General features: G+C 44.9%; 1 protein-coding gene across 4 annotated transcripts in view; it reads left to right on the forward strand.

Annotated features, from left to right (window-relative positions):
* Positions 1–27474, forward strand: part of ATP9A (ATPase phospholipid transporting 9A (putative)) — a gene marked incomplete at its 5' end in the record, with an annotated part of 94483 nt that overhangs the window by 42475 nt on the left and 24534 nt on the right. For 2 of the 4 annotated variants that reach the window (XM_083446780.1, XM_083446782.1), the window contains 11 exons: positions 282–362; positions 819–894; positions 1886–1962; positions 2982–3142; positions 3839–3981; positions 5262–5374; positions 7671–7880; positions 14021–14182; positions 20891–20983; positions 21614–21697; positions 26517–26687. In XM_083446780.1, coding sequence (XP_083302906.1) covers positions 282–362; positions 819–894; positions 1886–1962; positions 2982–3142; positions 3839–3981; positions 5262–5374; positions 7671–7880; positions 14021–14182; positions 20891–20983; positions 21614–21697; positions 26517–26687 — 1371 coding nt within the window. Of the gene's footprint in view, positions 1–281; positions 363–818; positions 895–1885; positions 1963–2981; positions 3143–3838; positions 3982–5261; positions 5375–7667; positions 7881–14020; positions 14183–20890; positions 20984–21613; positions 21698–26516; positions 26688–27474 lie in introns of all 4 variants that reach the window. The other 2 variants (XM_083446779.1, XM_083446781.1) reach the window with 1 other exon arrangement.

The following is a 27474-nucleotide window of genomic DNA, read 5'->3' on the forward strand; positions in this document are numbered from 1 at the left end:
TAATTTGTCATTTTTAACCATTGCTCTCTAAAATGCAGCCATATGAGATTGATGGCATCTGTAAAAAACAAAGCACGTTGAAGCATTCTCTAACCACGATAGTCAATTAGATGGAAAGTTGGTGTACGTATTTCACTAATTTAAAAGAAGTTTCCTCTTCACCTGCCCTCTCCTGCTTCCCCCTCCCCAGAAGCGCCTATCATTTATTTGGAAAAGAGGACTTGCTTTAAACAGCAAAGTTTTTAACTCGTTGTTGTAACTCATTTTATCCTTCTCCATAGGACCTTCTCCAGATCCGATCATACGTGTATGCAGAGGAGCCTAACATTGACATCCACAACTTTGTTGGCACTTTCACTAGAGTAAGTGGTTGCTGTTGGGCAAGAAATCTAAAAACCTCTTAAGAACCCTGGGGTAGTGGAGACAACCTCCAGGTTATTTCAAAAGAGGTTGGAGATGTTCAGTGTGTTGGGACGATCATAAAACATGACTCGCAGAAGTGCCTTGCACTTTCTGGGACAAAAAAGTTGCTGTTCTTCTGTAACAAAACATTGCAGTGCAGAGTGCTGCTGCTCAGGGAGCCAGCCAGCCATTCATTCCCTTTTCTAAGGTATTCCATTCCATTGCTCGTCTCCTTAGTTTTCCACCTCCCACAATCATGTTCAGGTGTCATTAAGCTATTCCCTCCCACACCGATCACACACCACACTTGGGGTTCCACCCAAACTTTTTTTCTGACTTGCATTTCCCCAAGCTTGTAGATACTTCCCCCATGTGTTGATAGTGCTATTTTGACCTATTTTTGGTGACTCTTTCAGGAGGACAGTGACCCTCCAGTGAACGAGAGCTTAAGCATTGAAAACACCCTGTGGGCCAGCACAGTGATTGCTTCAGGTAAGGCTAGAGTAAATGTCGGGAGTATGTTAGCAATTTTTAAAAACTCCCTTTGCAATTTAAATAATCATCTCTTGTCAGTGGGAATTAGTGGCTGGGATGAAGTTCCCCACTTGTCCTAACACCTCTAGGGACTTTGAGCTGACGTCTAATTACCCCTCAAACATTTATAGATGAGAAAGCCTTTGGAATTCCAATAACCTTTGGGCAAAGCATCCCCTGCTTGAATAACACTTAATTGCTCTCAATATTGACATTTGAAATCTGTAACAGAAAGGGTGTCAAAGAGATTTTAAATGGAAGCTAGGGTAAAAGATCTCCAAATAAAGGCTACCCCCTGGTTTGTAGCTCTGTAAGAGAGCATCTTGTAAAAGCAAGACCAGATGTGTTATGCATTAAGGGCAGGGAGTGGAAGAGCTCTCTAATATATGGAAGAGCCTAATATCTAATATCCTCCATGGAACCACAACTCCCATTAGACCCAGCCAACGTGACCAATGGTTGGAGCTGATTGGAACAGTAGGAGAAGGGCACATGTACCCAGTCTCTGCTCTAGTAAATGCATTTCAAGAAAGAGCTCTTTTCTTTATTCCTGCTAGGGCAGCTTGTGCATCTCTCCCTTAGAAAGCTTTGTGTTTAGTTGAGGCATTAAAAGGTGCATCTGATTTGATGTCAGTTTGGTACTTGCTGTCAAGGTCTGACAGCACTCAAGTGCTGGTATAATTTTGGACACTCAGCAGTGTTCAAGGGGAGAAATCCCATGGTGTGAAGTTGAACCTGAGCCCAATGCTCAGTGCCATGCAATGCAGGAATCTCAGCTAAAGCATCCGTGATGGATGGCCATCTAACTTCTGCTTAAAAACCTCCAATGAAGGAGAGACCACAACCTCCTGAAGGAGTACGTTTCCACGTGTCCACTTTCCGTTTTTTAAACAACTATTTCCTTTCCAGTTGGTATCAATCTGGAATCTGAATCTTTTTGTTTCCTCAGGAACGGTTGTGGGAGTTGTTCTGTACACAGGGCGGGAGCTGCGTAGTGTCATGAACACTTCAAATCCACGGAGTAAGGTAAGGAGAGATTTCTTGGTCCGCTCTACTCATTCTCATCTAGCAGACCCAGCTTTTCCAGCTTTGACCAGTCCTGACTTGCAGGATTTGTACTTGTATGATGGGTGTGTTTGTCACCTAAGTGAGCTGTACCCCTAAAAATGCAGTGTGCGAGCTGACATTTCTTGATGGGGTGGCTTTGCACATTATGGCTCCCACATGGCAACCAACCCAAACAGCTTCTTGGGTCTTCGATATTAAGGGCATTGTAGCCTTCAGGCGCTTGGCCTGAACATGGAAGGGCCAAGATATGTAAAGGGAGGAATAAGGACCAAGCCCTGCTCTACTCCCCATGTTTGTGTGGAGAACCGACGCAAGCTTGTAAGTGCTTTTGCCTGAATTACAACCCTCCTCATGAACAGGCCCCAAATACTTGGAAGACCACCTCCTTCCTGACAGACCCTCTTGGGTGCTAAGAGTAGCAGAGGGGGCTCTCTTGGTCATTCACCGCTCTCAGAAGCCCTGGGGGTGGAGGCCTGGGAAGGGCATTCTGGTAGCAGCCCCTAAATTGTGGAGCTCCCTCCCCACAGAGGTGTGTCTGGCACCTTCATTGTACAGCTTTTGACAAATGCTGAAGATTCACCTCTTTACTATGTCTTTTGACATTTGAGATGTTTATTTTTTAGGATCTACCTTATTTCTGTGATTGTAAGTTGTTTTCAGTGTTGGGTTTAAATTGCCTTTACCTACCCTGGGAACTTAGGGCGAAGAACCCGGTTGTTGTAATACTAGTAGTTGTTGTTCAGAGTTCCCAGTCGCAAGGAGATTTGTGAGTGCGTTCAATCCAACATACTTAGAAACCCTCTTCAGAGAGGGATGAGTCCAAGTTCCTTATGAGACGGGGAGGGGAAACTACGTAATATCTACTTTCTCCACACCTCAGGGTGTGACTTTGCTCAGCATGGACTACTGAGAGTGAATAATAGCCCATCACTGTTGTGTGTTGCAAGCAATCTCTTTGGTGCTGTTCTCCTCCTCAGATTGGCCTCTTCGATCTGGAAGTGAACTGCCTCACCAAGATTCTCTTTGGGGCCTTGGTGGTGGTCTCTCTTGTCATGGTCGCCCTTCAGCACTTCGCTGGCCGCTGGTACCTTCAGATCATCAGATTTCTTCTTCTCTTCTCAAATATAATTCCTATTAGGTATGATATTCTCCCCTCCCATTACTTTTGTTGTGGTGTTATTCAGAGCTTCTTATTTGCTTGGCCCTTACTTGAACGATACCATAAATAGCAAGCTGAGCCCGCTCCCTTATTCTGAGCACCATTAAAGCTGCGTTTCAGGAAAAAGCTGCTTTTAGAACTAATGCTAAAGAGTAGGATTCCACATGTAATGCACCTGTGGCCCAGTTCAGACATCATAACAAACCATGGTTTGTTACACAGATGAGGCAGCATGAGCTCAGGCATGTGTGCATTGTTCTGCCCTTGTGCGCAAAATGATATTTTAAAGCTTCCATATTTGGTAATAAACCAAACCAGGCCTGGATGGAAAAACGCATGGCTGTTTGCTGCTAACGAGTTATTGGGTGCTTTACATTTCCACTTGCACACAAAGTGGCAAACCACGGTTTACAGTGTCCGTACCGGGCCTAGGAGTGGAATTCTGAGAGTTTGAGCCTTCAGATAAAACAATGTCATGAATCATGAAACTCACGTGAAACACTGCATGCTAATTTCATATGTACAAGGGATGTTTTATGTGGGGGAAGTTGACCGACATACTCAATCCATGGGGCCACAGAGGAACTTGGGGGGAGGGATTGATTTCAAGCAGAAAAACTGCACAGGAATTGTTCCTCAGTTGTTTTCCCTCCTGACTTTCTCACCTCTCTACAGTTTACGTGTCAACCTTGACATGGGGAAAATAGTTTACAGCTGGATGATCCGGAAGGATTCTAAAATTCCTGGCACTGTAGTCCGATCTAGCACAATCCCAGAGCAACTTGGAAGAATATCCTATTTACTTACAGATAAAACAGGTATGTTAGAGAGAGACCCGGTTTTTATTTATTAATATTATTCTTATTTTATTTTCACTATTCTGGAAAACTTTCCCCCCCCCAAGGGCAGGATACAATTTTTTAAAAAAATAAAAATGAATGCAATCTTTGCAGGGAAAGAAGTCATAATGTACATCTTGCATAGCTAAAGGTTATTGTTAGAGACGAGTGAAATGATAAGTAACAATAGGAAAAAAGACTCTTGTAATGGTGTGGTGGTCTATTTTATTATTACAGTTGTACCCCACCTTTCCTCCAAAGGGCTCAAGGTGGTATACAGGGTCCTCCCTACTCAGTGGCGTAGCGTGGGTTGTCAGCACCCGGGGCAAGGCAAGTAATTTGCGCCACCCGCTGCACTGTCCCTCCCCTAGATAGTCCCTTGCTCTCTCTCCGCACCGCACCGCATGCCTGGCACCCTCCCCTCCACAGTGGGCGGCGACCCGGCGGCTCGGGTCGGATTCGCACAGCCAGCACTGCAGTGAGAGAGAGTGAGCAAGCCAGGTAGGGGCAGAGAGCTGCAAGTGTGAGCGCGCCCCCCCAGATGTTGCGCCCGGTGCGGCCGGCCCCCCCTGCACCCCCCACGCTACGCCACTGTCCCTACTCTCCACATTATCCTCACACCAATCCTGTGAGGTAGGCTAGGCTGAGGGGCAGTGACTGGCCCATGGTCACCCAGTGAGCTTTGCAGATGAGAGGGGATTTGAACTCTCGTCCTAGCCTGAAAATCTAAGCACTACGCCATGCTGCCTCTCAAAGTGGTTGTGTGGCTGATGAAAATGCAAGATTGTGAGAGCAATTGTGTGGGCAGAATATTATAGGGAGCTTGATTTATGTTTTCAGGTGTGTGTGTGTGTGCAAGAGAGAGAGAGAGAATAAAGACTTTTTTTCTTTTTTAGAATTCCATATTGATAGAAGATTATTGATACATACATGGCTATTGTGCTGTGTTATCTGTATGTAGATTTTCTTTTTTTCCCATAAATGGTTAAGAATATGTTTATGATATATTTACAAAGCTGGGTTGTTATTGTTGTAGTAGTTGATCTGCTGGTTGTAAGTGGTCTGTAAATGGTTTGAATTAGTAAAATAAGTAAATAAACAACCTTCTGATGAGGAAAAAAATATGAAAGGAGTGTGGTCTTTCCTTTCCTCATAAATGCGATAGCATGGGTATGTGTGTGTGTGTGAGAGAGAAACAGTCATTGCCACCTTTTTGCACTTACTTGGATTTTGACTTTATAATTCTGCTCTTGTTCCAGGGACCCTGACACAGAATGAGATGGTTTTCAAACGCCTTCATCTCGGAACAGTTGCTTATGGACTAGACTCCATGGATGAAGTTCAGAGCCATATATTTAGTATATATACACAGGTGAGCTCCGCACAATGTCAGAATAAAAATGGCAACCCATATTCTTCATGTAGTTAACCCAGATTTTCCCTTTTCATTAAGAATTCAGTAAGTTGTTGTTGTTGTTGTTGAATAGTTGAATAGTTGTGGTCTCGCCTTCGCACAATAATTGAAAGCATGAAAAGTAGATGTGCAGGTCCCTTTCCCCTTCTGTCCATGCTTTCATGGTACTGAGCAAGGCAGTATTCAGGCAGCTCAATGTATCAAACTGTATTCAAAACCCAACTTTAACTAATACAGCTTTATTTAAGAACGAGGAAAGCAGCCCCTAACCACATTAAAGAGAGCTTCCAAGCAAGTATAAGTTTAAATATAATTAAAAGGTTAGATTCTTTGGTAATTGGAAGCATTTGCTGGCCATGATTCATTTAAACTGTAGTTCTGATTCATTGCTCTAATTATTGTTACCATGCTATGCCCTTTGACCTGGAAGTGAAACTTCTGTCCTCTTGACACAAGAGGTTAACAGAGCAGGAAACTGGATGGCTATATGTTCCCCCTGTGGCCAGCATAATTTAGTAATTGTAAAATTACCTGGAAGGTCCGATGCAGACTCTAAAAATAGTATTAAAAATCAAAACGATCAGCTTTCTACCTACCTCTATGCTGACCCATCTGTTTTTTCTTTTTCGGTTGGCTGTGTGTTTACGAACATAAAACCCTGTTCATTTCAAATTATCCGTCTCTCACTGAGGAAAGGGATTTCACTGAAAAGACCTTTATGGGGCTGAGTTTTAGAGGCCAAACTGGTGGCGGGATCTGTAACAAACCCACTTTTCCTGACCAACTAGGAAAACTTAGGTACAGTTGTCTCACGTCAGGAATCTCCTTTACTGCTACAAACTGGAGTGGGCAGAAGGCAAACTGGGATCTAATGGTCAGTCTTTAGGTGATTTGCAGATTGGTAGGAATATCTGACTCCCATTTTTTAATTGTTTAATAATAGCAATAAGAAAAAGAGGGTCTTCCGCCCCGCAAAAACTAGACTCAGAGTTTGTGACATACTTTGCCTTTGAATTGTTGCCTTTCTATTACCTCTCTCTCCAAGTTGGAAACTAAGAGTCTTTAATTTCAATAGGTCTTCTCTGAGTAGAATGTAACTGAATACCACCTTTCAATGACACAAGGGCAAATTGTATTTATTCCATAGAATTTTATACCCTGCTTGATTAAAAAAAAACAACAGAAAACAGTTTACAAAAGAAAAACAACAACATGAAAATCATGAAAAATTCACAGCCATACTTTAAAACATACAAAAGATAAAATACTAAAACATTAAAATTACCTCTTTGTATGGCAAAGGTGATGCCTGGATTTGCCCTAAATTAGGCTGCTGAAGGAAAGTTTATGAGAAGATCTCAAGTGCATTTTTATGCAATGAGGACTGTGGGCTCGGTTCTGATACTGGGAAGACGCTCCTGGGCTAAGCACATACTCAGAGGCACCCTCTTCCCTAATTCTAGCCTCTCCTGCTCCACGTACCTCCATGCAGCTATTTGTACCTGGCTCCAGTAGGTGGGCTTCAGGAGTCTAGTAAGTCACTTGGGGACTCTTGTGTATCAAGCAGCTAATACAAGAAATAAACAATCATAATCCATAACAGTAGCAAGAAAACAGAGTTCCCACAAGTCTGCTTCCTTTCCAGATTTAGGTAAAAGTTTCACAATAGGTTTCATTGGCATGGAAGCATTTAAACATATTCACTTGATACTGATTTTGAGAGTCCATTGTGTTTTGGAGGAGAGGGCATTGGTTTTGGATATAGATCTGAATTCAAATCCTGGTTTGGAATCCCCACTGAGCTATAGAGGGTTTGCTCAACTTGGTCACTTTCAGCCTTAGTTCCCTGTCTTTCAGTGACTCATGAGCAGGCCTGATGAGGCAAGGTGAAGCACACAAGGTCTTGTGAGGGCTTCTAGACTGCAGAGAATGCGGAATATGTGGCCTGCCACATGTTGTTGAACTTCAGCTTCCATCATTCTGGAGCAATGGCCTTAACCACATGCCATTGATGTCAGTTGCCAGCGTCTTGCCAGTCCCTGACACCAGGTCCTGGCTTGCAGTGGCCGTGGTGACCTATTTTTGCATTCTTCAGCATATTTTTTTGCAACCAAATTTGTATTTGCTCATCAAGGATCTCAGCCTGTATTCCTAGGCTTCCCACCCTTCCCCTGTGCAAATGGCGAGTATTAATGAAAGCCAGGTCTTTTTTTCCTAGCTAATATAATTGTGCTTTATCCTCTTTTCTTAGCAGTCTCAGGAGCCACCTGCTTTAAAAGGCCCCACCCTGGCTACCAAGGTACGGAAAACTCTGAGCAGCAGAGTCCACGAAGCAGTGAAAGCGATCGCCCTCTGCCACAATGTGACTCCTGTCTATGAATCGAATGGTGTGACGGATCAGGCTGAAGCTGAGCGGCACTATGAAGATTCTTGCAGGGTGTACCAAGCTGCTAGTCCTGATGAGGTAAATTGTGCCTTGGAAACGATGGTTTGACTTCCTGTAAACTGTGTTTGTTGAAATGCAGCTATTGATATATTGCTAGTCGGTATCTGTGCACAGCTGTTAAATTTCAGACAGCATCAGGGATGGAAGATTTGATGGTATTTAGAAGAATAATAAGGTAAAGGTAAAGGGACCCCTGACCTTTAGCCCAGTCATGGCCGACTCTGGAGTTGCGGCGCTCATCTCGCTTTATTGGCTGAGGGAGCCGGCATTTGTCCACAGAAAGCTTCCGGGTCAGCATGACTAAACCACTTCTGGCGAACCAGAGCAGCGCACGGAAACGCCGTTTACCTTCCCGCCAGAGCGGTACCTATTTATCTACTTGCACTTTGATGTGCTTTCAAACTGCTAAGTTGGCAGGACTGAGCATCGGGAGCTCACCCCGCCACGGGGATTCGAACCACCAACCTTCTGATTGGCAAGTCCTAGGCTCTGTGGTTTAACCCACAGCTCCACCTGCGTCTTCTTTAGAAGAATACAATTTATCTAACCCTATAGAAAAAGGAGCTTCTAGTCTATACCATCAGTCCTGCCCAGACTGCCTTGCCATTGTTTAGAAAATGCACAAATGACAATTACAAAATAAACAAAATGTACAAGAAGCTCATTTCCTTTTAAAAGCAAATTCTTAATGGGTGATTTTTATGTCTCATACTTTGCCCTTCCTCTTATGAAGGCTCAAGGACCACAAAATGGGAACATTAAAAGCAAAAGTAGAGCTGTGGAATGAAGCAAACAATACAGTAATAATCCACATTAGATTATGGTATACAAAATTCGTCACTCCTGCCCTGCTCCAAAGCCCTGCCACAATAAATAGGTCGTAAGCAGGTCAGGAGGGGCAGCGGGTGGTGCTGTGGGTAAAACCTCAGTGCCTAGGACTTGCTGATCGTATGGTCGGCAGTTCGAATCCCCGCGGTGGGGTGAGCTCCCGTTGTTCGGTCCCAGCTCCTGCCCACCTACCAGTTCGAAAGCCCTCCTAAATGCAAGTAGATAAATAGGGACCCCTTCCTAGCGGGAAGGTAAACGGCGTTTCCGTGTGCTGTGCTGGTGCTGGCTCACCAGCTGCAGCTTCGTTACGCTGGCCACGTGACCCGGAAGTGTCTTCGGACGGCGCCGGCTCACGGCCTCTAGAGCGAGATGAGCACGCAACCCTAGAGTCGGACACGACTGGCCCCTACGGGCAGGGGTACCTTTACCTTTAAGCAGGTCAGGACAAATAAATAAGACATTATTGAGCATTGTGTGGGGGACAAATCTGATATCTTTAAAGGGAAGGATGATAAGAATCTGGCTCAGTTTTGAGGGGGGATGCAATTGGCACAGCAAGCGTTAAGCAATATGAAATACACATATCATTTACAATGTCTCAGCTCTGCAACAGATGGTTGCTGAGTAAGAACTGGACGCTTCCAGGAACCTTCAAATACAAGATGCTATGAACCAGCAATTCCCTAAGGGTGACTCCACGAAAAGCCTCTTTAATAGGCGTCCAAACTCCGCCTTTGAAATCCTATAGCAATAAAAGATTGTTAAGGCAGGAAGGTCAGTTTACCCTCCGAATCGGAACAAAACCTTGGAGGTGTTTTCCTCCCCCCCACCTCCACCAAACTTTTGAACAGCAAGGGTAATTTCTACCAGTTGGCACAGAATTCATTTCCTGAAACACAAAGCAGGATTTCCTAGATTTGTTTCCTGTATGCATTCCTGGGCAGAGACTCCTGAAAGCATCTTTATTGAGAGATCAGTTACAGCCTCTGGGGCTCTGTGCTCCTGTCAGGTTGAGGCCATACAGTAACAGAGAGGGGAAATGTAATAGGTAGAATCAGATCAGAGATAACTCGCCCGGGAGGAATCCTGGCAATCTGGCCTTTAACCCTGACGACACTTCGCTGCGCTCGAGGATGTGAAAGAATGTGCAGATCAGATGTGTTGCCAGCAGCGGCAGTCCCTGGGACCAGGCAGCCCAGGAGAAGCGTGGGGAGGCGACTAATGACAAACAGGGGTCCATTTCTCTCTCTCTCTGATTCTGAAGTGGTTGTAATAGCTTTTTTTTTGGCTTGATACAATTCAGTGAACGGAAAGAGTTAACGCTCAATCGGATGAGCTGGGGAGTTGCGGAAAGCTGAAAATTTGTAGAGAGCAGTACAGTGGTACCTCGGGTTAAGTACTTAATTCGTTCTGGAGTTCTGTTCTTAACCCAAAACTGTTCTTAACCTGAAGCACCACTTTAGCTAATGGGGCCTCCTGCTGCCGCCACGCTGCCGGAGGACGATTTCTGTTCTCATCCTGAAGCAAAGTTCTTAACCCGAGGTAATATTTCTGGGTTAGCAGAGTCTGTAACCTGAAGTATATGTAACCCAAGGTACCACTGTAATTCATAAAGCATAGTAATGATCCACTTTTGCCCAGCGAAGTCCTACTCAGAGTTGACCCATTGAACTCAATGAATGAATGTATGTTTATTATGAACGGCCAAGCAGCCAGCATACTAAGAAATCAATGTTATGGAGTTTGCAGGGCCCATTAATTTGAATGGGTCTACTCTGAGTAGGACTAGGATTGAATGAAACCCAATATTGTTTCATGCTCATTGTTTCCCTAGGTGGAAACTCTGGGACGGTTTTATAGGATCATGGTCTCTGTCCTTGTCCGCCCCCCCACTACCTTGCCCCCCCATAGATAGTTTACAAATATGCAGGTTGAGTGGGCAGGCAAGCAAGTCCCTTTAAACTGGAAGAGTTAGCTCTTCAGCAGCAGCATTTTTCAGAAACAGGACCACAGTGGTACCTTGGGTTACAGACGCTTCAGGTTACAGATGCTTCAGGTTACAGACTCCACTAACCCAGAAATAGTACCTCGGGTAAAGAACTTTGCTTCAGGATGAACACAGAAATCGAGTGGCAGCAGCAGGAGGCCCCATTAGCTGAAGTGGTACCTCAGAACAGTTTCAGGTTAAGAACGGACCTCCGGAACGAATTAAGTTCTTAACCCAAGGTACCACTGCACTTCCAAAACTGCTTCAGCTCCGAATTCCCAGAAGTTTCTCTTTTCTAGGGTAAGTGCCACTATTTTTCCCAGCTCAAAGTCCAAAATCTTCGTTTTAGCTCCCACGTAGGCCGGTGGGTGTAACATTCCTAGCTAAGAGTAGTAAATATTGCATAATACGGTAGAATGTTTGGAGCGTTTAGTATTTGTAAAGCAACCTGGTGAGGTTTTTATTCCTATATTTCTGTTTGAGGGCAAAGGCTTTCAAGCGCTGCTCGTACCTCATTCTCATAACCGCTATGTGTCTTCTATTTGCCTCTTGTGAAAGTAAATGAATTTGAATTGCTTTGTTTCTGTGAAGTCTGCAGCAGATATTCCTCTTGGGTGTGAAAGCAAATTTGTGGATGGAGTGTGTTTGTTGCACAAAAGTTGCACATTGGTATGGATTGCACAACCTGGATTTGCTGCTGTGCAATTGAATCGCAACCCAAAATAGCGACAATATGGAAGCGCCTAGATTGTGGGTCCTTATGTTGCAAAAATGGCACCAGTCACCCACTGGAGAAAGGGGGGTGGGAACCGGCCTCTCCAGCTGTTGACGGACTACAAAACGCATCATCCTTGATCATTGCCCATGTTGGCTGGGGCTGATGGGAGTTGTAGTCCAGCAACAATTGGAGGGCCACAGGTTTCCCACATCTGCAGAAAGAGGAAGTATCGGCAGGCTTAGGAAAACCCCAAGGTTTGCAGAAGTGCACATAAAATATAATAATATAAAATAAGGCTGTTTTGCAATTGTGCCACCTTATGAGGACCAAGTATGCTCAGTGGGAATGGAAAATAGGAAACATATTGTGGGAGGGCAGATGGAATGAAGTTTCCAGGAAGACTCCATGGCTGGCTGGCTGAACCCTGACCAGGAACACTTCCTGCTGCAACATTTTGGTTGCAGTTCCCGCTTGGAGTTTAAAACTGGAACGTGAAATTTGAAGAGAGAGGAACAGAGGTCAGAGAAAAGCATCTGATTAGTGTTACTTATTAAGCTTTAATCATCAGATGTCTGGGATAACTGTCTTATCTGGAGGGTTATGAAGACAATGAGCAATAGAACAACCTGTAAGAAAGCTCTTTAATGCTACATGCTTGCATTGTAGAAGGTTTGGGGAAAGATAGGCAGAACAAAGACAAGGACTTGTTATCGCCAAACAATTTCTAGGGCTTGTTAGGGCACACAATAAATTATCCATATTAGAAACATGGAATTGTAGAGTTGGAAGGGACCATGAGGGTCATCTAGTCCAACCCCCTGCAATGCAGGATTTATTTATTTTTATCCAATGTGGGGCTCGTACCAATGACCAAGATATTAACAGTCTCATGCTCTACCAACCGAGCTATCCCAAATAATGTAACACTATACAGTGGTACCTCAGGTTACATATGCTTCAGGTTACATATGCTTCAGGTTACAGACTCCGCTAACCCAGAAATAGTGCTTCAGATTAAGAACTTTGCTTCAGAATGAGAAAAGAAATCATGCTCCAGTGGCACGGCGTTGGCAGGAGGCCCCATTAGCTAAAGTGGTGCTTCAGGTTAAGAACAGTTTCAGGTTAAGAACGGACCTCCGGAACGAATTAAGTGCTTAACCTGAGGTACCACTGTATTTTAAAATTGGGGTTTGGGATCATTAATCTATTTATTCCTGAATACCCCAGTAATCAAAACTGGTGAGATTTTATTATTCTGGGCAAATACTTACTGTCTATTTAAAGCAGTACCATACTACTTTAAACAGCCGTGGCTTCCCCCCAAAGACCCCTGGGAACTGTAGTTTGTTAATGGTGCTGAAGTTTGTTAGCAGACCCCTATTCCCCAAAAGAGTTACAGTTCCCAGAAAGGATATTCCATTTATGCAATCCTGTCCAAGAATGCCTTTCAGCTGTTGAGTAAGGGTAGGAGAGGCTTGTGCCCTCTGGAGAGGTCTCTTAGTTGTGTCTCCAAGATTGTGGCATATCCTCTCTCATGGGATGTACACCTGGCCTGATCACTGTCTCCCTTTTGGCAAGCTTATTGGGTGGTTGCTTTTATTTTGATTTTATATATATATATAGAGAGAGAGAGAGTGTGTGTTGTTCTTATGCTTATCTTTTCCGTAAACTGCCCTGAGACCCCTGGGTATAGGGCGCTATATAAATTCCATAATAATAATAAGTAAAGTAATAATAATACTTTTAAGCTGGGAAGGGCTGAAGTTCAGTGGGGAAGCATCAGTTTTTCAGATTCCTGAAACCCTGTAGAGCCTCTGCCAGTCAGTGCAGTACTGGGCTGGGTGATCTAGTGATCCAACTCAGTACAGTGGTACCTCAGGTTAATTCGTTCTGGAGGTCCATTCTTAACCTGAAACCATTCTTAACCTGAGGGGCGCTTTTGTTAATGGGGCCTCCTGCTGCCATTGTACCGCCAGCGCACGATTTCCTTTCTCATCCTGGGGCAAAGTTTGCAACCCAAGGTACTACTTCCAGGTTAGCAGAGTTTGTAACCCTGAAGCGTTTGTAACCTGAAGTGTTTGTAACCCGAGGTACCACTGTATATGATCCTAACAGCAGCTCATTGCTAATATGCTCCTAATGTTCTTCAGTGGCTTCTTAATGCCAGCTGCATAATTATGAGCTTCCTTGAGTGCCCTCAGCGTAAAAAGGTAGGATCCAGATTGTTTTAATATATGAATGAATTTAAAGGTAGGATCCATTTTTTCTTCCATTTGAAAATGACATTCCACCCCATCCATTTAAGGGACGGAGGAATATTTCTGACCTCGGAACCACGTGCGCTGGTGGTTTTGATTTCCCAGCTATGCTTAGAAATCCCAGCACTAGCAAAATTGAGATTTTTAACCTCATTTGTGCCAGTGAAGACATGCAAGCACTGCTGTGGTCCATGCATTTTTTCCTGAATTTTTACCATCAGCATCAGCAACAACAACAGATGACTCCAGTGGGGGAAATGTACAGTTATCAATTGAGTAACTTCCTCGTCCCATCGCTCTCCTGTTCCATATGCATCACTCTCTAAGCTTAGCAGTCTACCTGACCTTTGACCTTTCTTGTGTTTAGGTGGCCCTGGTGCAGTGGACAGAAAGCATAGGCTTAACACTGGTGGGCAGAGATCAGTCTTCTGTGCAGCTGAGGACTCCTGGCGGCCACATCTTAAACTACACCATCCTCCAGATTTTCCCCTTCACGTATGAAAGCAAACGGATGGGGATCATTGTTCGGGTAAGTTGTACAAAACGGTAGCAAAAACCGCCATAAGCAAAATAAAAGCTGTAGGTTATCACGGAAGAGTCAAGATTTTATCAGTTCTCCCTCGGCTGAGATTTGATATTTTTTTAAAAGCTGCTTGATTCACAACCACAGATCTGCCAGACCACATTAGTACTGGGTTTTGCTTTCAAGCACTGGGTTTTGAAATAAGGTCAAGCGCTCTACATTACAACCACAGCAGAAGATCAAGTGCTTGTCATTCAAGAGGGTGGAGTTAAATGCCGTGGTCTCTGTGGATTCCGCTCTTTGCTTGTCACCAACAAATAACGATAAAGGCTATGAGTTGTGGTGCATTCTTGTTTCCTATAGACATCAAGTTGACAATTTGCTTTTGCATTTGGGGGAAAGGGGCACATACTCCACTGCGATTCTCTGCCTTTCATTTGGCGGAATCTCAGCTAGCTCAGCATCTTCCATAGCAGTGGGGGGAGAAAGTTATCTGCCCGCTGAAACATTCCCTGCTTAATGAAGGCACAGGATACATAGAAGAACTGAGAGGTCCACAAGGTGCTGCTGTCTTGCCAAGGGATGCTGACACAAGAGCTCTTGCACTAGCAGACAGGTGGATTTCAATGTTGTGCAACAGAGTAGTCCAACACAACAGCTGTGTTAGCAGAAACCCTTTACACAACAGATTGCATAATCTATCATGCAGCAGTGTTACCAGCAGGCTGCTTATGCATTCTCACGCGCAGCAATGTTCCCCTTGCACAAAACATCAGTGGAGCAAGCATACCGCTCAGTGACTTTGACGTAGCGCTACCTCAGATGAATCTCTCAGTTGCTTCTACCGCATCTATGCATGTGGTAGAACTTTGACACACCTCTTTGGCAGGAGATATGCAGACTGATGATTTTGTGAAACTTCATGTTTAGTGGTTGTGGGTGAAGAAAAGGATGTTGTTGTTGTTTAGTCATTTAGTCGTGTCCGACTCTTCGTGACCCCATGGACCAGAGCACGCCAGACCCTCCTGTCTTCCACTGCCTTCCGCAGTTGGTGAAACTCATGCTGAGAGCTTCGAGAACACTATCCAACCATCTCGTCCTCTGTCGTCCCCTTCTCCTTGTGCCCTCCATCTCCATCAGTGTCTTTTCCAGGGAGTCTTCTCTTCTCATGAGGTGGCCAAAGTATTGGAGCCTCAGCTTCACGATCTGTCCTTCCAGTGAGCACTCAGGGCTGATTTCCTAAAGAATGGATAGGCTTGATCTTCTTGCAGTCCATGGGACTCTCAAGAGTCTCCTCCAGCACCATAATTCAAAAGCATCAATTCTTCGGCGATCAGCCTTCTTTATGGTCCAGCTTTCACTTCCATACATCACTACTGGGAAAACCATGGCTTTCACTATACGGACCTTTGTTGGCAAGGTGATGTCTCTGCTTTTTAAGATGCTGTCTAGGTTTGTCATTGCTTTCCTCCCAAGAAGCAGGCATCTTTTAATTTTGTGACTGCTGTCACCATCTGCAGTGATCATGGAGCCCAAGAAAGTAAAATCTCTCACTGCCTCCATTTTTTCCCCTTCTATTTGCCAGGAGGTGATGGGCCCAGTGGCCATGATCTTCGTTTTTTTGATGTTGAGCTTCAGACCATATTTTGCACTCTCCTCTTTCACCCTCATTAAAAGGTTCTTTAATTCCTCCTCCTCCTCAAGAAAAGGATACAGTAATTCTATTTTGTGCAACATGGAGATTTATCGAGGAATGCTTCTCCAGTCATATACACAATCACTCTTTAGTGGCTGTTCAAAGATGCTTGCTGTTTACTTCTAGCCTTTGGAGCGGAGTGAAAAAATTCAAATACCCTTTTCAAATTCTCGAGCTGCCTCTGGAGATTTGTTTGCTAATAATTGGCAGACGAGGGAATAGCAATTTATGGGTGGGATGAGATGCCTTCAGACTGGTGTTTTATTGTGGGCATATTTTGCAGCAAGTTCTTGACTCAATAATAGTGTGTCAGTGGTGGATTTATTCTGCTTTAGTTTGTTCTGCAATGCTTCCCCCAAAGTTACCACATTATTGCTGTCTGGAAGGCTATAGCACATCCATCTGTCATGAATGCTTTTGCTGAGATTCCTGCCTTTCACATAGCACCAGTCTTGAAAGACCTACATTGACTCCCAGTACATTTCCGAGCACAATTCAAAGTGTTGGTGCTGACCTTTAAAGCCCTAAATGGCCTCGGTCCAGTATATCTGAAGGAGCATCTCTACCCCCATCGTTCTACCCGGACACTGAGGTCCAGCGTGGAGGGCCTTCTGGTGGTTCCTTCACTGCGAGAAGTCAGGTTACAGGGAACCAGACAGAGGGCCTTCTAGGTAGTGGCACCCGCCCTGTGGAACACCCTCCCACCAGATGTCAAAGAGAAGAACAACTACCAGACTTCTAGAAGACATCTGAAGGCAGCCCTGTTTAGGGAAGCTTTTATGTTTGATGCATTACGGTATTTTAATATTTTGTTGGAAGCCGTCCAGAGTGGCTGGGGAGGCCGAGGCAGATGTGTGGGGTTTAAATAATAAATTATTATATTATTATTATTATTATTATTATTTCAGGGGCATTGGACTAGATGACCCTTGGGTTCATTTGACTCTACAATTCTATGATTCTATAAAATTGGAAGAAATGAAACCAGAACTGCTCTGAGGGTTTTGTTTCTGTTTTTGTATTTTATTTTTAACAATCAAGCAGTATACAGTGGTACCTCCGGTTGTGGACGGGATCCATTCCAGAGGTCTGGTTGGATCCTGAGATTTCTGCAACCTGAGGACCGCTTCTGCGCATGCGCGCACAGCAAAACCCAGTAAAATACTTCCGGGTTTGCTGCTTTCGCACCCCGAAGTTTACGTAACCGGAGGGTTACATAACCGGAGGTACTACTGTATAAATTTTATAAAGTAAATAAATAACGTTTTTGTTACAAAATGTGGAGAGACCTCAGCAGGAAGTTACAGGATATGCTCCGATTGAAAAGGAAGCAGAGGGAACGCTCCCAAACTTTTGCAGACACAAACAGTATTGGAATTGCCAGTGACTGCCCCAATAGCACCATGAACATAAATAATTGTGAATGCGCAATGGAAAGAACGTTTGAAGGAGCCCTAGCACTCAGCAGAATTTTACTCGTGTTGGTGGAAGAGGACAGGAAGTTGCTTCTGCCGATTTCCCCCTGAGCCACCCCCCTCAGGGTTAGAAGAGCCTCCAGGACAGGCTGAAAAGTGGTGTTGGGGGCTGTAGGAGTAATGAGGGATTGGCCCCAAAATCAGTTTCTCGGCCCTTTCCTTCAGCAACAAGCTTCAGTCAGGTCCAGGTTCCATGCATAAATGGAAGGAGCCTCTCTGTTCCCTGTGGAGCAAGTCTGAATCAAACCCTGTTCACTCTCTTTGGTTTTTTAGTGTCTGCTGCTTAAAATATGGTGGCAAGAGCATTCTCTGCTCTAAAGATGTCTGTTCCAAAAGGTCCCCTTAAAGCAAACCACTCAGCCATCTCTCGTGGCTGCCATCTCTCGTTGGTGACAGAAGCAGTTGTTTATCTGACCACAAAAGTTTCCTTTCTCTCTCTCTCTCTTTCTGCATCTCTCTCTCTCTTTGAGCAACTGGAATGGAGCATGTTTTCTTAGCAGCTCAGAGAGCGCTATTGTCATATGTCAAATGGGAGTTTGGGGGAAGGTGGTGTGGGGAGAGAAGGCCTTTGAACCTTAGCCAAAATCAGACCATGGTGGAAAAAGATGTGGTAGAGAAACAATACAACTGGCAAATCTTTCTGCAGATTTATAGTTGTAATCGTGCCATAACATGGGAACGTGCTCACCTCCTCCTGAACTTGGTGAGAGGAAATGACTAATGCAAGGAGATAGTTGATTCAGTATTTATATTGGACAAAAGATCTAAACTATCTTAAAGCTAGTTCTACACCACAGGAAGTGGAGTCTCTGCTCAGTTTCCTACCAAAAAGTTGTTAAAACGCTTCTTAACAGTTTAAATCATTTTATACGCAAACATCTATCTCAACTAATGCCAGGGATCTTCTTTTTATTTTAGAGTGGGGGTTTTTTTCTGGCCTCTCTCAGAGTTGGAAGTCCTTTGTTTACATTGACAGTTGACCCTTTTGCAGAAATAGGTTGAAAGCCACAGCTGAACAACAATATGGCATCCAGCAGTTCTTCAAAAGCTTTGGCCATGATCCCAACACAGTTTTGAGCAGCTGCAAGGCCATTGGCTTCAGTGGGCAACTTAAGCATGCTTATGTTGGTTTTGGGTTGCAACCATGGGACATCGTAGCTTTGCAGAAACTTGCAGGCTGGGCTCAGATTACAAAAGATTTGGCCAGAGAGCTACACTTCAAGCTGCCAAAAGAGACATCGTTGTTCAAAACTGATCTCTGCCGTGCAGCGCAAGAAAGGAAGTTGCCTTGGCTCTGTTAAGGATTGGGCATAGAGAGTTCCACCTATCAGTATTGAAAAGAGATGCCTAACAAATTTCGCCTACTTTGTCGTCTTCCCAAAGTGCTCATGATTCTTAACTGCATGATGGGTCTTTCACAGTATCCGGTTCCTTGCTCCAAATTCAGCCTCCACTCTTGATGGTGATGTTGAGCTATAAGCTTTATTTGTGCTCCTGAACTATTTGGCTGCCCTCTTTCTTAGACTTTTTGAATGAATCGGGGTAGAGGCAGGCATGCTACCAATATGAACTAGCTACTGCTGGGCTGTAAACTGCAATACGTACCTACGTTCTCATCTAGCAGATTGGCAAGAATATACTACCTAAGAATTTGTTTTTAAGCAGAAGCTTTAAGGTTGTAGCCAGTGCTAGTCCTGCCAAGAGTAGACCTGCTAAAGTTAACGGCATGACTCACTTAAGGTTCATTAATTTAAATGGGTTACCTCTTAGTAGGATTCGCATTGGCTACAACTCTTGGTCTCAGACTGCCTCCCTCTTAGCCAGGAAATCTACACAGGAGAAAGCAGACAGGTTGCTTACTCGTGAGCATTTTTCTGCTGCTGCAGACCAGTCAGTTAAATTTGACTAAACATGTTGTTGTTGTTGAGTTGTTTAGTTGTGTCCGACTCTTCGTGACCCCATGGACCAGAGCACACCAGACACTCCTGTCTTTCACTGCCTCCCGCAGTTTGGTCAGACTCATGTTGGTAGCTTCAAGAACACTGTTCAACCATCTTGTCCTCTGTCATCCCCTTCTCCTTGTGCCCTCCATCTTTCCCAACATCAGGGTCTTTTCCAGGGAGTCTTGTCTTCTCATGAGGTGGCCAAAGTATTGGAGCTTCAGCTTCAGGATCTGTCCTTCCAGTGAGCACTCAGGGCTGATTTCCTTCAGAATGGAGAGGTTTGATCTTCTTGCAGTCCATGGGACTCTCAAGTCTAAACATCACCCAGTCCATATTTGACTAAACATAACCCAGTCCAAATTTGAAACTCAGAAGTTTTCAAAATGTTCCGAAACCTTATATTTTGGCTCTAACATTCAGCGAATACAGATTTGTGGGGTGAGATTGGATTTCCAGAATCTGTTGGAGTTGAGGTGGGTTTTTTTTAAGTGAGTAAAACCTTACATGAAGTGGAGAGTGGGGTATTATTCCATGTGACAGTCTATCAACCAGCAGAATTAATTATTATGACTTTTTTCTTTACATCCCCAAAGTACGAGGGCGTGGGGAAAGATTCTTCACACATCTGGGGGGGGGGGGAATTGTGAGGGGAGGAAGGGGTTTCTCTTTCAAGGAATGAGACAAGGTGGCACCAGTTTGCACTATCTCACTTCAAGATTCAGGTCCATTCAGATTTAATCAGAACAGATGTGCATCTTTCTCATTTATTTTGGTGATTTAACATTTGCCAGTTTTGAATGTGAACATATGAAAAGGAAATTAATGTTGTAGTTATTCTGTATTAAGCTAAAAATGAGTTGGTTGTAATGTTTTTTTCTGCTCAGCATGAGAATGATTGGAATGAGTATCACCTTTTGCTAACAAAGGCCTGGTTCCCACAAACAGAAGATGAGAGTTGCTAAACCTGTTTCTTCATTGCACTGCTTGGGGCTTCTGGGAGTTGTGGGCTCACGTCAGTGAGTTCTCTGTAATTCGAAACAAATGCCTCATCCATAGAAAGATAGCATGTCAGGGAGAAGTCTAGGCCTTCCCTTTGATGTGCTAGTTTTGCATAGGTAGGGGATTAATTGTATTGTATGGAGGAGCACTGAGTCATCTGAGCACCCTCCTGCAATCTCAATTGGTACAGCAGAAAAAAACTACTCCATTTAATGATGCTTGTTAGTACTAACCCCTAGAAACTGTGGGTGGACTGGGCTGCATGCCATCCTAAGCCAAACCATGCCTTAGCTCAAATGTATGGGCTCTGGGAGAAGAGATTGTGCTTGCTTTGCTCCTCTTCAGTTGTTCTGATGCTGTGCTGTTGCAAGCCATGGTTTGACTTAGCATGTCCTCTGAACTTAGGTCCCTGGTTTACCTTTTCCCCCCAAACCCCATGACCTGCAAATCATAGGACAAACCTTGGTTATAGCTTGTGGTTGGTGTAGAGAGAGCTAAACCACCACGATCCCAGGTTCAGACAACCATGGATTAGCAGTAGCACTGGAACAGATAATCTATGAACCATTTCTCTCTCTTTCTTTCTCTCTCTCTCTTCTAGGATGAATCTACAGGGGAAATAACCTTCTACATGAAAGGGGCTGATGTGGTGATGGCAGGAATTGTTCAATACAATGACTGGCTAGAGGAAGAGGTATGGAAATGCACCAGTGGGAAGCCACACTTGGTGCAATGACTGTCAAGTGATACAGGGATCACGGGGCACACCATTGCCTTGGGAGGTAATAACTGAGGCTGTGACTTAGCTATTATAGCTGCTTCTCAAAACAATGAGTTGTGTTAAGAAGCGATAGTAGCAACAATGAGAAGCTATAGTAGCAATATTGCAGCTTTCTGGAACTTGATGCCCTCCAGACATTTTGGACCACACACCCCATGGGGAAGGCTGCAAAACATGACACAGTTCAGTGAAAGAACAGAATTATGAAATCTAAACTGCCATCTCCTCCTATCTTGGCCATGGGGAACTCTCACTTAGGACTCTAATTTTACTCTTCTTCACCAGCCATGCCCACCTGGCCCACATCTCAAGCCAAAAGGGGAATAGGTAAAACTGTGGCTGCGAAGGAGCAGCAAAGAGCCTTAGAGAGCATTCCCAATTCTTCCTTGAATGATCTTGTGTCAAGTAATGGACAGATGGAAGTGACCCACAGACCCACAAAGTGGATCTGTCCCACAAACATTTTAACTAAATAAGGATCTCTGATATGCAATCCCTAGCTTCAGATGTGACCTGACCAAGTTTGCAATTTCTCCTCAACAGTGTGGCAATATGGCAAGGGAAGGGCTGAGGGTCCTTGTAGTAGCAAAGAAATCCCTGACTGAGGAACAATATCAAGACTTTGAGGTAAGCCAGTTTTGTTTACCTCTGGTATCGTGTCGTCTTACTTGCTTGCCTATAGGTTTTAGGTCCCAATTCAAGGTGCCGGTTCTTACTTTTAAAATTATGGATGTTCTGGGACCCTGTTGACTTAAGGACCATCTTATCCTGCATATTCCCCCCTGTTTACTCCCTAACTTGTTGGATGGCCATGAGAGACAAGACCTTCCTGGTTGTGGCACCATTGTTGTGGAAAAGCTCAGGCAGGCCCTGCTGGCAAAACCATCGCTGTTAAGATTTTGCTGTTCAGAAATGAAGCCATTCCAGTAAGCTTTAGGTTGTGGGTATCTGATGACTATGTTTTGATTATTTGCCATTTCTATTTAATAGTATTTCAAATCCTTTATTTGCTATTCCAGGCAAATACACGTGCTACGTTTTAAGAACTGCCCCAGAAGTATCCTCACTTACTTTATTTCCCCCAAACATAATTGTTTCTCTGCAGGAGTCCAGCTCCGAAGGGACAAAGAGATTTGCTAGTTTGAACCAGGAGCCAGCAGTAGGCAGCTCTGATCAATTCCCCCTACCCACCCACTGCATTATAATAAAGAAACTCCTGCAAAATCCCACAGTGAATGAGCTGGTGACCACATGGCACATTTAATCCACATGGCACATTTAAAAAATCATACGCAGACTGCCCACTTCAAGCTCCTTTCTTATCAGCTGTGAAACTGGAAGGAAGCTAGTTTCACACCCGCAACTTGATAATTTGCTGTGAGCTGTTTTTACATTTTGTCAGCTATAATCATTGGCCTTTTAAGAGAGGAACATTGTCACTTGCACAGCAGTTTTCAAAAGCCTCCCCCCCCCCATGTGTTTTCATGCTTGATGCATCCCAATGAAGCTAGTCTCTGGCAGTGTTTGGATGTTCATCTACAGCAGTGGTTGTTCTCAAACTTTTTTGGGCTGCTTCCCCCTTGGTACCATAAACTCAATCCCAGAGCCTCCTACCTTACAAAAAGCATTGTTCTTATGAAATAACCATTTGCATTCCCCACTATGGAAGATAATAATACAGGACGACAATACAAAACAGTAATGATCAATTGCACATTCATTCAAAATCCAGTGAAAACTATCTAGTTTAATGCAACAAAATCGATGAAATTTACCCAGCCATACCAGCTTTTTAATGCCTGATAGTCATTTACACCTCCCCTTCTGCTGCCCCCTAGGTAATCCCACCACCTTCCAGGGTATGGTACCATCCACCTTGGGAATGACTGAGCTGCAGCTTTGTCAAGCATGATGTGTGAAGTTGTGGATGCGGCTGGGGGTTCTTCCTCTCCTTACTATCCTGACTTACTAGCTTGTTTTGTTCATGGATGTTTAAGCCAGAGTTCCTTGATTCAGACACAAGAAGTTGCAACAGCAACTGGAGGGCTACAGGTTCCTCATCCCTGATGCAGAAGCTGGAAGGAAGGATGAGAAAAGGGGGTGAGAGAGAGAAAGAGTGAGATCTACCTTCAACATACAGACATACAAAGCTGCCTTATATCGAGTCAGACTATTGATACATCGAGCTCAGCATTGAGCTCTACTTTTGACAATAGGCATGCAGTTGGGAATGCAGGCTTTCAGGCAAGCATCAAGCCTAACTTGGAGAGGCAAATTTCTTAGCCGCTCCAAACAATGGCTTATTTAGCTATAAATATCCTTGAAGGCACTCCTCCGACAACAAGGGTGTGTACAAGGCCAGCAGCGTTTTGCAAATTCGGCTGCCAATGTTCACATGAGAAAGGGATGCACCAGCCCACACCACATCCTGTTATCTTTCACTTTTTTCATCCCACTTTCTCATTATTATTATTTTTCTCAGGTACAATTTTAGTAGTACTTGGTGAAAGAGGTACAAGATCTTGTCTGCAGAGAAGTTTTTAGCTGCCCCGTTCCTTTATTACCAGGGTAGTCCAGGGGTGTTTGGGGTGTTAGGGAAGGGGTAGGCCCTCTGGTGGGGGACATGTCTTGCTCCTTCTGGCATAGCTTGCCCCCTTCTTGGACCCCACCTTGCACTTAGCTCTCAACTGTGGCTCTTGGAAGATGTCAGCATGTGATCGTAGCGGCAGCACCCTGGGAACATCTTTGACTGGCCCGCTAAACCAGTTGAGGGTAGCCGATGGGTCTTAACCCTTGGTGAGTTAGAGACCTACCCCGCTTGTGAAGACACCGATAGTGGGCGCAGTGGTCAAGAAAGCAGTTTCATCACGTGCTGTGGCAGGAAGTGAGAGGCAGGTGAGACCTGGGAAGGTAGCCTTGCGGGATATCTTCGGGAGAAGAAATGGTCAAGGAGTAAGGTAAAGGTAAAGGGACCCCTGACCATTAGGTCCAGTTGTGACCGACTCTGGGGTTGCGGCACTCATCTCGCTTTATTGGCCGAGGGAGCCGGCGTACAGCTTCCGGGTCATGTGGCCAGCATGACTAAGCCGCTTCTGGCGAACCAGAGCAGCGCACGGAAATGCTGTTTACCTTCTACTTGCCCTTTGACGTGCTTTTGAACTGCTAGGTTGGCAGGATCAGGGACCGAACAACGGGAGCTCACCCTGTTGCAGGGATTCGAACCACCAACCTTCTGATCAGCAAGTCCTAGGCTCTGTGGTTTAGACCACAGCGCCACCCGCGTCCCTACGCCTTACACAAATCTGGAGTCGAGCCCCTAAGGCGGGTGGATGGCATCTTGTACGCCTCCTTCTGGGAACTCCTGCAGCCAAACCAATGCCAAACATATTGCTCTGCTTTCCTTAGGACCACATCAGGGAGGCCGAGAGGGGGAACTGGAATACTGCTATGTTTACAGCAATAAAACCGTAAAACTATGCAATTAAAAGCCATAAAAGAGTTAGAAGCAGACATCAATTAACTGTTGTGCAAGGATGTGCCCTTTATTGCCTGCATCAGCCTGGCAGAAAAGAAAAAGTTTTCATCAGGCATTTAGAAGTTGGCATAGAAGGTGCCCTCTCTTCTTTCTCTTGGCTCTCCCTTTTCCCCATCCCCTTGATGTCTCTGTCTTCCTGCATTGCCTTCCATGCTCCCATCGCTGATGGTATTATACAATTTAATCCAGGGCACTGGAGGACAAAGATGAAATAAAAATGAAATATGACCAAGAGGTGCTGGTCTGGCAGTGCTCTTAAGTCTGTAGCAAAAGCAGCCATCTGGCAGCCTGGGGGCCACAACAACTCGTGGATGGCAGCCAGTTGGCTCACCACCCACCTATCTTCTTTGAGATAAAGAATCTCACGACACGGGCCTAGCCAGTCTCTACGCATCTGGCTTTGGGAGGGAGGGGAAATTGCTAAAAGCACATCGGCTACCCCACCCAATGTATTTCCTGCAGTGTTCCTCCTGCATGTTGACATAGGCCAAGTGAGTAACAGGATAGAGGGAAACAATTTCCCACCCTGTTCTTTCAGGGGTTGTCCAATCCGTCCAATGCAGGGGTTGGGAGCCTCAGGCCTGGAAGCTGAATGTGGCCCTCAAGATCTCTCTGTTTGGCTCTTGAGACTCTTCCCAGGCACGCCCCTCAGTGGCCCTATCTTGCACTCTGAATGCTTTTTGCCTGGCTGGAATGTGTCCTTGAGCTCTGATAATACACCTTCTTTGTCTTAACGGGTGGTACTGTGGGTTAAACCACAGAGCTTAGGACTTGCTGATCAGAAGGTCGGCGGTTCGAATCCCCGCGATGGGGTGAGCTCCCGTTGTTCAGTCCCTGCTCCTGCCAAGTTAGCAGTTCGAAAGGATGTCAAAGTGCAAGTAGATAAATAGGTATCACTCCTGTGGGAAGGTAAATGGCGTTTCCGTGCACTGCTCTGGTTCGCCAGAAGTGGCTTAGTCATGCTGGCCACATGACCCGAAGCTGTACGCCAGCTCCCTTGGCCAATAAAGCGAGATGAGCGCTGCAACCCTAGAGTCGGCCACGACTGGACCTAATGGTCAGGGGTCCCTTTACCTTTAAGGAGCATATGAGTATACAGTGGTACCTCGGGTTAAGTACTTAATTCGTTCCGGAGGTCCGTTCTTAACCTGAAACCGTTCTTATCCTGAGGTACCACTTTAGCTAATGGGGTCTCCTGCTGCTGCCTGCCACCGCGTGATTTCTGTTCTCATCCTGAGGTAAAGTTCTTAACCCGAGGTACTACTTCCCGGTTAGCGGAGTCTGTAACCTGAAGTGTTTGCAACCTGAAGTGTTTGTAACGCAAGGTACCACTGTATATAGAAATGAGCTTACTATACAAAAGTATCATTTGCATTTGATGCTCCGCCCACTTTTGCCTCTGCCCTCATTCCCATGTGTCCCCTGAAAGGTTCCCGAAAATAGAATGTGGCCTTTGGACCAGGGCCAGCCTAAGACATTTTGGCACCTGAGGCGAACCGCTGAATGGTACCCCTCCCTCCCCGCCAGGGAATAAGGAGTGAGTGAAGTTCTACCTCAGGAACAAGGGGGCAACAAAGGTCTACATCGGGATCTGCTGCCCCTGCAGATCCGGCTGCCCGAGGCAGTCGCCTCAACTTGCCTCATGAGTGGGCCAGCCCTGCCTTGGGCTGAAAAAAGTTCCCTGCCTGAATCGAATGAATGGCCTCGGGTCTTCTGGGAAGTTTTGAGCTACATCGAGGGCTGAGTGGTATCTGGTTTTCAACCTCGTGATATATCTCCATCTAAACGTAGATCAGTTTATCACCCAGACCTAGATACAAGAAGGTAAAATACATTAAAAAAATAATAAATGGAAGTGCAAAGTGATTGATCTCGTACTGACTGGCTATGTCTCTCTTGGGTCCTTGCCAGGCACGCTATGTCCAAGCAAAGCTCAGCGTCCATGACCGTTCCCTCAAGGTAGCAACTGTGATCGAGAGCCTGGAGATGGAGATGGAGCTGCTCTGTCTGACTGGAGTGGAGGATCAGCTGCAGGCAGATGTCAGGCCTACTCTGGAAACACTGAGAAATGCCGGCATGAAGGTATGGCTAAACCGCAAATGGAAAGCATAGCATCATTGGTCGTCCCCCCCCCATCTGACAGTGCAGTGGCAAGAGAAAGTGAGAGATACTGTCGCATCATTTCGTGGAAAAAAGGGGGGCATTTCCCCAGCAATCAGAACACTGAACTTTGTGGCTGAAAACGCTGGCAGCGTTTTATGATATGTAAAATGAACCATGAGAAGTCCTTGATATCTTAAGGATGTAAAAAAATGAGTATTGTAAATTGTAAAACAGAAAATTTAATCACACACACACACACACACACACACACTGAACTTTGGGAGCTGTGAAAAATGAAGCATCCTGACAACCAAATGTTTGGATCAAATAACAACTATTTTTATCAGACACATACAAAAATAGCTTCCTGTAAATGCTTGAAGAGTTGTCATTGTTAGCCTCTCACTTTGATACCCAGGAGAGTGTTTGGTTCTTAAGTTTGGAAATTTTCCAAGTATGTGAATTCAGAAATAAAAAAAAAGGTAGGAAGAGTGTTCGTTGGTTGGTTGGTTTTAAGATGCATTCACTCTGTTCAGTTAAATTATCTGAGCAGCTTACAACAAAATTTAAGTACAGGCAACCCCCCCAATTTATGCAGGGATTGCATTCTGGTCATGTCGGCAAAATGCACATAAGCCTGTTATGCCCTTGTCCTGACCCCGTCATGCCCTCTTCTGGGTCCAAAAACAGCACGCACATGCACGGTAGAGCATTTTTTTGAATTCACACAAAATGGGAGGTGCCTGTACATAAAAATTAGCTGAAG

The sequence above is a fragment of the Podarcis tiliguerta genome (genome assembly GCF_965153285.1).
Source record: "Podarcis tiliguerta genome assembly, chromosome: 6".
In the NCBI taxonomy this organism is placed as follows: Eukaryota; Metazoa; Chordata; class Lepidosauria; order Squamata; family Lacertidae; genus Podarcis; species Podarcis tiliguerta.